Source organism: Salmo salar, chromosome 18 (assembly GCF_965601325.2).
Source record: "Salmo salar chromosome 18, fSalSal1, whole genome shotgun sequence".
NCBI classification, from domain to species: Eukaryota; Metazoa; Chordata; class Actinopteri; order Salmoniformes; family Salmonidae; genus Salmo; species Salmo salar.
In genome coordinates this window covers 46,485,471-46,498,438 of record NC_138308.1, presented here as the reverse complement: position 1 = coordinate 46,498,438, position 12,968 = coordinate 46,485,471, and the positions used below count along the sequence as shown (strand labels likewise).

General features: G+C 48.5%; 1 protein-coding gene across 1 annotated transcript in view; it reads right to left on the bottom strand.

The window, feature by feature from the left end:
- The window catches only part of LOC106577343 (disintegrin and metalloproteinase domain-containing protein 12), a 103,192-nt gene that overhangs the window by 39,044 nt on the left and 51,180 nt on the right, over nucleotides 1–12,968 (bottom strand). The window contains exons 7-10 of the mRNA XM_045701159.2: nucleotides 10,512–10,689; nucleotides 5,077–5,166; nucleotides 3,088–3,283; nucleotides 1,829–1,937 (exon numbers count right to left, since the gene is read on the bottom strand). Of these exons, the coding sequence (XP_045557115.2) occupies nucleotides 1,829–1,937; nucleotides 3,088–3,283; nucleotides 5,077–5,166; nucleotides 10,512–10,689 (573 nt within the window). The remainder of the gene's footprint in view (nucleotides 1–1,828; nucleotides 1,938–3,087; nucleotides 3,284–5,076; nucleotides 5,167–10,511; nucleotides 10,690–12,968) is intronic.

Here is a 12,968-nt window from a genome sequence, read left to right as displayed (position 1 = left end):
GCTCTAGCCAGGTCCTACATTAGACAGGTCCTACATTAGCCAGGTCCTACATTAGCCAGGTCCTACATTAGACAGGTCCTACATTAGCCAGGTCCTACATTAGCCAGGTCCTACATTAGACAGGTCCTACATTAGCCAGGTCCTACATTAGACAGAAAGAGTGGCTATAGACAGGTCCTACATTAGCCAGGTCCTACATTAGCCAGGTCCTACATTAGACAGGTCCTACATTAGACAGGTCCTACATTAGCCAGGTCCTACATTAGACAGAAAGAGTGGCTATAGACAGGTCCTACATTAGCCAGGTCCTACATTAGCCAGGTCCTACATTAGCCAGGTTCCTACATTAGACAGGTCCTACATTAGCCAGGTCCTACATTAGCCAGGTCCTACATTAGACAGGTCCTACATTAGACAGGTCCTACATTAGACAGGTCCTACATTAGCCAGGTCCTACATTAGCCAGGTCCTACATTAGCCAGGTCTTACATTAGCCAGGTCTTACATTAGACAAGTCCTACATTAGATAGAAAGAGTGGCTATAGACAGGTCCTACATTAGCCAGGTCCTACATTAGACAGGTCCTACATTAGATAGAAAGAGTGGCTATAGACAGGTCCTACATTAGACAGGTCCTACATTAGACAGGTCCTACATTAGCCAGGTCCTACATTAGCCAGGTGCTACATTAGACAGGTCCTACATTAGACAGGTCCTACATTAGACAGGTCCTACATTAGACAGGTCCTACATTAGATAGAAAGAGTGGCTATAGACAGGTCCTACATTAGCCAGGTCCTACATTAGCCAGGTGCTACATTAGCCAGGTCCTACATTAGCCAGGTCCTACATTATCCAGGTCCTACATTAGCCAGGTCCTACATTAGACAGGTCCTACATTAGACAGGTCCTACATTAGCCAGGTCCTACATTAGACAGGTCCTACATTAGCCAGGTCCTACATTAGCCAGGTCCTACATTAGCCAGGTCCTACATTAGACAGGTCCGACATTAGCCAGGTCCTACATTAGCCAGGTCCTACATTAGACAGGTCCGACATTAGACAGGTCCGACATTAGCCAGGTCCGACATTAGCCAGGTCCTACATTAGACAGGTCCGACATTAGACAGAAAGAGTGGCTATGTGAAACCCCTTTGTTTTTCATTGTAAAAGGGTCTCAGTCAATCCCAGTCATATCCAGTTCTCTGTCATTGCTGCAATTAAGTCAATTAAGAGACTGTTGATGAATGATTCAGGTCAACATCCCAGAATAGCACCCTATCCCCTGTTTAGTGCACTGTTTTTTTAGCAGGGGCTATTGGGCACTGGTAAAGAGTAGTGCACTATACAGGAAATAGGATTCCATTTGGGACACACTCAATAATGTCTCTGCCATCTAAAGACAATTAAAGGGGATCGTTAAAAAGAACAAACCCCACCCCCCATTTTTTATGCTAATTAAAATATTTCAACAGTTTCAAGAAAGCCTAGACTATGACATCACGTCTTCATTAAAAGACCAAAACTTTTCTCCCTTTTGTCTTCTGTTGTTGTCGTGGTTACCCTTTGAAAGATGTACATCCTGGTAATTCAATACCCCATGCACCAATGCGATCGGGTTTATTTGACTACGTTTCGACCACTCACACACCTGATAAAGACCTGAGTGGTAACGATAACGTTGTCAAATAAACCAATCACATTGTAGTATAGATAAAATGCAAAGGAGGGGGTCTCCTTTCACATTTTATATAAAAAAAAAAAAATGTTTTGCTACCCAGCACATGCTCAGAGACAATGGACATGTGTACTGGTATGTCGTCTTACAGAGCTTCACACTTGGCAAAGGATCCCTTGGAGTCCTTCCCACAGTTCCCATAGGGATCTCCCGCCGAGTTGACTCTCTCAAAGCAGATCCCTGGGGCGGGCTTGGCTCCTATCAGGCACACATGGGGACATATAACATCAGAGACAGACTGTAACTTCTCGGCTTTATCTGATTTCATCTTTCTGTGGTTTCCTCACGTCCTCCTCACCTCCTTCTCAAACCCATCGGGGAGGAGCAGATTCGAGGCTCCTCCCCTCGGACCTTGCATCATGTGTTTTGAGAAGAAGACAAATATAGAGGTTGCCAGCAATCTAGGCTAGGGAAATAATCTGAAGTCAGACTGGAACATCTCTCAGTGTTGTACAACAGGGAAATAATCTGAAGTCAGACTGGAACATCTTTCAGTGTTGTACAACAGTTTTCCCTCCCAACCTATAGGGGACTCCACTCCACTCACAAGGTTTGCAAAATGACAGTAAATTTCCCAAAATTCCCAGGTTTCCAGAAATTCTGGTTGGAGCATTCTGGATTTCCTGCTTATTCACTCCTACTTTTTTATTATTATTTGTATTTTTTTATTTCACCTTTATTTAACCAGGTAGGCCAGTTGAGAACAAGTTCTCATTTACAATTGCGACCTAACCAAGACAAAGCAAAGCAGTGCGACACAAACAACAACACAGAGATACACATGGGATACTTGCAAGAGTCTTCCCACCAAGATGTCTGGTAACACTGGGATTTTTTTTGTGAGAGTGAACATAATGTTGCGCCCCTGTTCTGTAGTCACTCTGGCCCCAGAGAGTGATCACCCCTGTTCTGTAGTCACTCTGGCCCCAGAGAGTGATCGCCACTGTTCTGTAGTCACCCTGGTCCCAGAGAGTGATCGCCCCTGTTCTGTACTCACCCTGGCCCCAGAGAGTGATCGCCCCTGTTCTGTACTCACCTTGGCCCCAGAGAGTGATCACCCCTGTTCTGTACTCACCCTGGCCCCAGAGAGTGATCACCCCTGTTCTGTACTCACCCTGGCCCCAGAGAGTGATCACCCCTGTTCTGTACTCACCCTGGCCCCAGAGAGTGATCGCCCCTGTTCTGTACTCACCCTGGCCCCAGAGAGTGATCGCCCCTGTTCTGTACTCACCCTGGCCCCAGAGAGTGATCGCCCCTGTTCTGTACTCACCCTGGCCCCAGAGAGTGATCGCCCCTGTTCTGTACTCACCCTGGCCCCAGAGAGTGATCACCCCTGTTCTGTACTCACCCTGGCCCCAGAGAGTGATGCACTGCTGCTCGTGGGTCTGGCAGATCCCGTTGTAACAGTGTCCGTCCACGTTGTGGCAGGCGTGCCCGTCATGCAGGTACACATTAGCAGGGCAATGGGGGTTGGCGCCGGTACAGAACTCTGGCAGGTCACATGAGTTACTCGAATCCCTGCACGGGGTGCCAGCTGGTTTCAACTACAGACAGGTAGGCAGGCAGATAGACAGGCACACAGGCAGACAGACAGACAGACAGACAGATAAGGAGGTAAGGCCTTGCGAGGCATGGAGGTCTGAAGTCTAAGAGAAACAGAAGAGAACAGACTACTCAGCTTACCTACTACTAACCCTACCCAATACATATGATTAAAGAGGATCAAACAACTAGCCTAGCTACTACATATGATTATAGAGTATCAAACAACTAGCCTAGCTACTACATATGACTATAGAGTATCAAACAAGTAGCCTAGCTACTACATATGATTATAGAGGATCAAACAACTAGCCTAGCTACTACACATGATTATAGAGGATCAAACAACTAGCCTAGCTACTACATATAATTACAGAGGATCAAACAACTAGCCTAGCTACTACATATAATTACAGAGGATCAAACAACTAGCCTAGCTACTACATATAATTACAGAGGATCAAACAACTAACCTAGCTACTACATATAATTACAGAGGATCAAACAACTAACCTAGCTACTACATATAATTACAGAGGATCAAACAACTAACCTAGCTACTACATATAATTACAGAGGATCAAACAACTAACCTAGCTACTACATATGATTACAGAGGATCAAACAACTAACCTAGCTACTACATATAATTACAGAGGATCAAACAACTAACCTAGCTACTACATATAATTACAGAGGATCAAACAACTAACCTAGCTACTACATATAATTACAGAGGATCAAACAACTAACCTAGCTACTACATATAATTACAGAGGATCAAACAACTAACCTAGCTACTACATATAATTACAGAGGATCAAACAACTAACCTAGCTACTACATATAATTACAGAGGATCAAACAACTAACCTAGCTACTACATATAATTACAGAGGATCAAACAACTAGCCTAGCTACTACATAGCCTCCCTGTGGCTCAGTTGGTAGAGCATGGTGTTTGTTTGCAATGGTGTTTGCAACGCCAGGGTTGTGTGTTCGATTCCCACGGGGGGGCCAGTATGAAAAAATAACAAATATTTGAAATGAATGCATTCACTACTGTAAGTCACTCTGGATAAGAGTGTTTGCTAAATGACTAAAATATGATTATAGAGTATCAAACAAACATCTAGCCTAGCTACTACATATAATTATAGAGTATCAAACAAACAACTAGCCTAGCTACTACATATGATTATAGAGGATCAAACAACTAACCTAGCTACTACATATAATTATAGAGGATCAAACAACTAGCCTAGCTACTACATATGATTATAGAGGATCAAACAACTAGCCTAGCTACTACATATGATTATAGAGTACCAAACAACTAACCTAGCTACTACATATAATTATAGAGGATCAAACAACTAACCTAGCTACTACATATGATTATAGAGTATCAAACAACTAGCCTAGCTACTACATATGATTATAGAGGATCAAACAACTAACCTAGCTACTACATATGATTATAGAGTATCAAACAACTAGCCTAGCTACTACATATGATTATAGAGTATGAAACAACTAGCCTAGCTACTACATATGATTATAGAGGATCAAACAACTAGCCTAGCTACTACATATGATTATAGAGGATCAGACAAACAACTCCAACTTTAAGGCATATTCCCCTTTGATACCTCTATGTCTTTAAGCCATTTTGTGTACGTGTGTGCGTGTGTGTGTGTGTGTGCGTGCGTGCGTGAGTGAGTGAAGCATAAAGATGAAATAAGATGTGAGTTTAAATCAGGGCTGTTGGCCAGCCAGTCAGTCAGTCTCCTACCAGGCAGTCATGACAGCACTGTCCATGAGCACACACAGCTTCCCCCTTCAGAGTACAGGTTGTAGAGTTACAGCATGGGTTCATACACTCCTGGAGAGAGGAGAGAGGGGGAGAGGGGAGAGGTGGGGGGAGAGAGGGGGAGAGAGAGGAGAGGAGAGAGAAGAGAGGTGGGGAGAGAGGAGAGGAGAGGGGAGAGGGTGAGAGGGGAGAGAGAGGAGAGATGGGAAGAGAGAGGAGAGGTGGGGGAGAGAGAAGAGGTGGAGGGAGAGAGGAGATGGAGGGAAGGAGAGGAGAGTAGGGAGAGAGAGGAGAGGTGGTGAGAGAGAGGAGAGGTGGTGAGAGAGAGGAGAGGTGGAGAGAGAGAGGGGGGAGGGGGGAGAGAGGAGAGGTGGGGGGAGAGAGGAGATGGAGGGAAGGAGAGGAGAGTAGGGAGAGAGAGGAGAGGTGGGGAGAGAGAGGAGAGGTGGGGAGAGAGAGGAGATGGAGGGAAGGAGAGGAGAGTAGGGAGAGAGAGGAGAGGTGGGGAGAGAAGAGAGGTAGGGAGAGAGAGGAGAGGGGAGAGGGGGAGAGGGGAGAGAGAGGAGAGGTGGGGAGGGGAGAGAGAGGAGAGGTGGGGAGAGAGAGGAGAGGTGGGGAGAGAGAGGAGAGGGGAGAGGGGGAGAGGGGAGAGAGAGGAGAGGTGGGGAGGGGAGAGAGAGGAGAGGTAGGGGGAGAGAGGAGAAGGAGGGAAGGAGAGGAGAGTAGGGAGGGAGAGGAGAGGAAGAAGGGGTTTACAAACCACCCAGATTAGATTTAATCTGAGAAAACATACACAGCTGTAATGTTATCAGAGGCAACCCCAGGCCGTATTATACTCCTCCTCTCCTCACTGGCAGAGTTCAGACAGTCAGCTAGAGTTACTTCCTTAAAGGATTTCATCAACCACAGCTTCGGATAGGGAACATGGTCCCAGGTCCCCGTTGATGTAACATATCCCCTGTGGAACAGTGGAGGTATGTACATCTGGTCTACATTATGCATTATCAGAACCCTGCACTCTACCAATCAGCAGCTCTGGAACTCTGCACTCTACCAATCAGCAGCTCTGAAACCCTGCACTCTACCAATCAGCAGCTCTGGAACCCTGTATTGTACCAATCAGCAGCTCTGGAACCTGTATTGTACCAATCAGCAGCTCTGGAACCCTGTATTGTACCAATCAGCAGCTCTGGAACCCTGTATTGTACCAATCAGCAGCTCTGGAACCCTGTATTGTACCAATGCTGGAGTGGGGAGAGTGGGGGGTGTCACCATGAAGCCAGTACTAATGCTGGAGTGGGGGGGGGGGGTCACCATGAAGCCAGTAGTAATGCTGGAGTGGGGGTGTCACCATGAAGCCAGTAGTAATGCTGGAGTGGGGGTGTCACCATGAAGCCAGTAGTAATGCTGGAGTGGGGGTGTCACCATGAAGCCAGTAGTAATGCTGGAGTGGGGGTGTCACCATGAAGCCAGTAGTAATGCTGGAGTGGGGGTGTCACCATGGAGCCAGTAGTAATGCTGGAGTGGGGGTGTCACCATGAAGCCAGTAGTAATGCTGGAGTGGGGGTGTCACCATGAAGCCAGTAGTAATGCTGGAGTAGGGGTGTCACCATGGAGCCAGTAGTAATGCTGGAGTGGGGGTGTCACCATGAAGCCAGTGGTAATGCTGGAGTGAGGGGTGTCACCATGAAGCCAGTAGTAATGCTGGAGTGGGGGGTGTCACCATGAAGCCAGCTGTAATGCTGGAGTGGGGGGGGGGGGTCACCATGAAGCCAGTAGTAATGCTGGAGTGAGGGGTGTCACCATGAAGCCAGCTGTAATGCTGGAGTGGGGGGGGGGGGGGGGTCACCATGAAGCCAGTAGTAATGCTGGAGTGAGGGGTGTCACCATGAAGCCAGTAGTAATGCTGGAGTGGGGGGTGTCACCATGAAGCCAGTAGTAATGCTGGAGTGGGGGGTGTCACCATGAAGCCAGTAGTAATGCTGGAGTGGGGGGGTCACCATGAAGCCAGCTGTAATGCTGGAGTGGGGGTCACCATGAAGCCAGTAGTAATGCTGGAGTGGGGGGGGTCACCATGAAGCCAGTAGTAATGCTGGAGTGGGGGGTGTCACCATGAAGCCAGTGGTAATGCTGGAGTGAGAGGTGTCACCATGAAGCCAGTGGTAATGCTGGAGTGGGGGGGGGGGGGGGGTCACCATGAAGCCAGTGGTAATGCTGGAGTGGGGGGGTCACCATGAAGCCAGTGGTAATGCTGGAGTGGGGGGTGTCACCATGAAGCCAGTGGTAATGCTGGAGTGAGGGGTGTCACCATGAAGCCAGTGGTAATGCTGGAGTGGGGGTGGGGCTGTGGATGAAGCTGGCAGTGGCAGGGGAGAGAGCAGAGAGCTGACACCACTATGGTTGACACCACAAGCCTTCTCCTTCCAGAGCTCATTTCAGTCTGAAAACCATTAAGGGCTTGTTCCCAAGGCTGTGACGGAATAGGGACACGTGTGGGAAGAGCGACGCTGGGTTTTAATGAAGCTCTGGCAACCGTGGTAGCAACCGCAGAGCTGTTCTGTGGTCATCTGTCTGCACCTCCTGTACGCTCTGATCTGCTAGTCCAGTTTGGTTCCACTCTGTTCTCTCCTCTGATCTGCTAGTCCAGTTTGGTTCCACTCTGTTCTCTCCTCTGATCTGCTAGTCCAGTTTGGTTCCACTCTGTTCTCTCCACAGAGTCACTGAGCACAGAGGAGGAGGAAATGCCAACATGTTTCAATAATTCAGTCAATGACAGCTTGAGCTGCCAGCTATGTATCACTTTCCTTTCAGAGCTGTGTTAATTCTCTTCTCTTCTCCCACACAGTGTGTGTGTGTGTGTGTGTGTGTGTGTGTGTGTGTGTGTGTGTGTGTGTGTGTGTGGGGGGGGGGGGGGGGGGGGGGGGGGGGGATGTGTGGGTGTGTGTGTGTGTGGTGTGTGTGGGGGGGGGGGGGACTGAACGTATTCAGTCGTATCTTTGAGCTTTTCTCTGAAGACTGAGAAGAGGAACGGCTTGCATGTGCTACTATTTTAAGAGCTGCTGCACAGATGCACCGCTGTTTACGGCTTCAGAGGTACTGCATGTCACTTTGGGCTGTGGTTCTTTATTCATGACACAGAAAACCTCACCAAGGGGATTGTTGATTTCATTTGTCACACATTTTGAGTCTTAAACTGGAGATCATGTGATAAGGAACTATGAATCGTGACAGAATGGAACAGGGCTCAGATCATGTGATAAGGAACTATGAATCGTGACAGAATGGAACGGGGTTCAGATCATGTGATAAGGAACTATGAATCGTGACAGAATGGAACGGGGTTCAGATCATGTGATAAGGAACTATGAATCGTAACAGAATGGAACGGGGTTCAGATCATGTGATAAGGAACTATGAATCGTAACAGAATGGAACGGGGTTCAGATCATGTGATAAGGAACTATGAATCGTGACAGAATGGAACAGGGCTCAGATCATGTGATAAGGAACTATGAATCGTGACAGAATGGAACAGGGCTCAGATCATGTGATAAGGAACTATGAATCGTGACAGAATGGGGGGGGCTCAGATCATGTGATAAGGAACTATGAATCGTGACAGAATGGAACGGGGCTCAGATCATGTGATAAGGAACTATGAATCGTGACAGAATGGACGGAGTTCAGATCATGTGATAAGGAACTATGAATCATGACAGAATGGAACAGGGCTCAGATCATGTGATAAGGAACTATGAATCGTGACAGAATGGAACGGGGTTCAGATCATGTGATAAGGAACTATGAATCATGACAGAATGGAACGGGGCTCAGATCATGTGATAAGGAACTATGAATTTATTACACTTTTTAAAATGTAGATGTTCCAAAGGTCTGCATCAGTGGCTTGTTGGCTGTGTCTGGAAGACAGGAAATGCTAAATGTGTTTTTGTTAATTAACGTCCCAGTTCATCCTTGTCCCATTCTATCCCTGTTCCATTTCATCCCTGTCGCATTGCAACCATTTTCTACTGCGACCCTGTCCCATTGTATCCCTGTCCCATCCCATCCCTGTCTCAATCCCTCCCTGTCCCATTGTAACCCTGTCCCATCCCATCCCTGTCTCAATCCCTCCCTGTCCCATTGTACCCCTGTCCCATCCCATCCCTGTCTCACTCCCTCCCTGTCCCATTGTATCCCTGTCCCATCCCATCCCTGTCTCAATCCCTCCCTGTCCCATTGTATCCCTGTCCCATTCCAAGACTTGAACCCACAACCTTGGTGTTGTTAGACCACATCCTAGCGCCACCCCTCTCAGAACAGCTTGGTTTGGTTCAGCTTGGCTCAGGGCTGTAGTGGTTTGGTTCAGCATGGCTCAGGGCAGTAGTGGTTTGGTTCAGCATGGCTCAGGGCTGTAGTGGTTTGGTTCAGCATGGCTCAGAGCAGTAGTGGTTTGGTTCAGCATGGCTTAGGGCTGTAGTGGTTTGGTTCAGCATGGTTCAGGGCTGTAGTGGTTTGGTTCAGCATGGCTCAGGGCTGTAATGGTTTGGTTCAGCATGGCTCAGGGCTGTAGTGGTTTGGTTCAGCATGGATTGGGGCTGTAATGGTTTGGTTCAGCATGGCTCAGGGCTGTAGTGGTTTGGTTCAGCATGGCTCAGGGCTGTAGTGGTTTGGTTCAGCATGGCTCAGGGCTGTAGTGGTTTGGTTCAGCATGGCTCAGGGCAGTAGTCGTTTGGTTCAGCATGGCTCAGGGCTGTAGTGGTTTGGTTCAGCATGGCTCAGGGCTGTAGTGGTTTGGTTCAGCATGGCTCAGGGCTGTAGTGGTTTGGTTCAGCATGGCTCAGGGCTGTAGTGGTTTGGTTCAGCATGGCTCAGGGCTGTAGTGGTTTGGTTCAGCATGGCTCAGGGCTGTAGTGGTTTGGTTCAGCATGGCTCAGGGCTGTAGTGGTTTGGTTCAGCATGGCTCAGGGCTGTAGTGGTTTGGTTCAGCTTGGCTCAGGGCTGTAGTGGTTTGGTTCAGCATGGCTCAGGGCTGTAGTGGTTTGGTTCAGCATGGCTCAGGGCTGTAGTGGTTTGGTTTAGCATGGCTTAGGGCTGTAGTGGTTTGGTTCAGCATGGCTCAGGGCTGTAGTGGTTTGGTTCAGCATGGCTCAGGGCTGTAGTGGTTTGGTTCAGCATGGCTCAGGGCTGTAGTGGTTTGGTTCAGCTTGGCTCAGGGCTGTAGTGGTTTGGTTCAGCATGGCTCAGGGCTGTAGTGGTTTGGTTCAGCATGGCTCAGGGCTGTAGTGGTTTGGTTTAGCATGGCTTAGGGCTGTAGTGGTTTGGTTCAGCATGGCTCAGGGCTATAGTGTTAATAGAGTGTTAATGTGTCCCATCCCATTGCATCCCTACCATGACATCACAGGACTACTTCCTACCTCCAGTTCTCCACAGTCACACTCCTCTCCTTCCTCCACGTATCCGTTGCCACACTTCTGTCCCCCGTAGAGCACCTTGACCTCAGGCATGTTGAACAGACACATCCCCACTCCCTTCTCCAGACTGGCAGACAGGTCCTTTATACTACAGGAGCTGAAGACTGTAGGGAACGGGTACCTGGAGAGGAGAGAGAGAGGAGAACTACTGAATACTGTAGGGAACAGGTACCTGGAGAGGAGAGAGAGAGGAGAACTACTGAATACTGTAGGGAACAGGTACCTGGAGAGGAGAGAGAGGAGCCGACGAGGGACGTACCTGGAGAGGGGGGGGGCTACTGTACGGGGAACAGGTACCTGGAGAGGAGAGAGAGAGGGCTCGACTGAGGGACGGTACCTGGGGGGGGCTACGCGGGGAACAGGTACCTGGAGAGGAGAGAGAACTACTGAATACTGTAGGGAACAGGTACCTGGAGAGGAGAGAGAGGAGAACTACTGAATACTGTAGGGAACAGCTACCTGGAGAGGAGAGAGAGGAGAACTACTGAATACTGTAGGGAACAGGTACCTGGAGAGGAGAGAGAGAGAGAACTACTGAATACTGTAGGGAACAGGTACCTGGAGAGGAGAGAGAGGAGAACTACTGAATACTGTAGGGAACAGCTACCTGGAGAGGAGAGAGAGGAGAACTACTGAATACTGTAGGGAACAGGTACCTGGAGAGGAGAGAGAGAGAGAACTACTGAATACTGTTGGGAACAGCTACCTGGAGAGGAGAGAGAGAGGAGAACTACTGAATACTGTAGGGAACAGCTACCTGGAGAGGAGAGAGAGAGGAGAACTACTGAATACTGTAGGGAACAGCTACCTGGAGAGGAGAGAGACAGAGAACTACTGAATACTGTAGGGAACAGCTACCTGGAGAGGAGAGAGAGAGGAGAACTACTGAATACTGTAGGGAACAGGTACCTGGAGAGGAGAGAGAGAGGAGAACTACTGAATACTGTAGGGAACAGGTACCTGGAGAGGAGAGAGAGAGGAGAACTACTGAATACTGTAGGGAACAGCTACCTGGAGAGGAGAGAGAACTACTGAATACTGTAGGGAACAGGTACCTGGAGAGGAGAGAGAACTACTGAATACTGTAGGGAACAGGTACCTGGAGAGGAGAGAGAGAGGAGAACTACTGAATACTGTAGGGAACAGGTACCTGGAGAGGAGAGAGAGAGGAGAACTACTGAATACTGTAGGGAACAGGTACCTGGAGAGGAGAGAGAGAGGAGAACTACTGAATACTGTAGGGAACAGGTACCTGGAGAGGAGAGAGAGAGGAGAACTACTGAATACTGTAGGGAACAGCTACCTGGAGAGGAGAGAGAGGAGAACTACTGAATACTGTAGGGAACAAGTACCTGGAGAGGAGAGAGAGAGGAGAACTACTGAATACTGTAGGGAACAGCTACCTGGAGAGGAGAGAGAGGAGAACTACTGAATACTGTAGGGAACAGGTACCTGGAGAGGAGAGAGAACTACTGAATACTGTAGGGAACAGGTACCTGGAGAGGAGAGAGAGAGGAGAACTACTGAATACTGTAGGGAACAGGTACCTGGAGAGGAGAGAGAGAGGAGAACTACTGAATACTGTAGGGAACAGCTACCTGGAGAGGAGAGAGAGAGGAGAACTACTGAATACTGTAGGGAACAGCTACCTGGAGAGGAGAGAGAGGAGAACTACTGAATACTGTAGGGAACAGGTACCTGGAGAGGAGAGAGAGAGGAGAACTACTGAATACTGTAGGGAACAGGTACCTGGAGAGGAGAGAGAGAGGAGAACTACTGAATACTGTAGGGAACAAGTACCTGGAGAGGAGAGAGAGAGGAGAACTACTGAATACTGTAGGGAACAGCTACCTGGAGAGGAGAGAGAGAGGAGAACTACTGAATACTGTAGGGAACAGGTACCTGGAGAGGAGAGAGAGGAGAACTACTGAATACTGTAGGGAACAAGTACCTGGAGAGGAGAGAGAGAGGAGAACTACTGAATACTGTAGGGAACAGCTACCTGGAGAGGAGAGAGAACTACTGAATACTGTAGGGAACAGGTACCTGGAGAGGAGAGAGAACTACTGAATACTGTAGGGAACAGGTACCTGGAGAGGAGAGAGAACTACTGAATACTGTAGGGAACAGGTACCTGGAGAGGAGAGAGAACTACTGAATACTGTAGGGAACAGGTACCTGGAGAGGAGAGAGAGGAGAACTACTGAATACTGTAGGGAACAGGTACCTGGAGAGGAGAGAGAGAGAGAACTACTGAATACTGTAGGGAACAGGTACCTGGAGAGGAGAGAGAGAGAGAGAACTACTGAATACTGTAGGGAACAGGTACCTGGAGAGGAGAGAGAGAGAGAACTACTGAATACTGTAGGGAACAGGTACCTGGAGAGGAGAAAGAGGAGA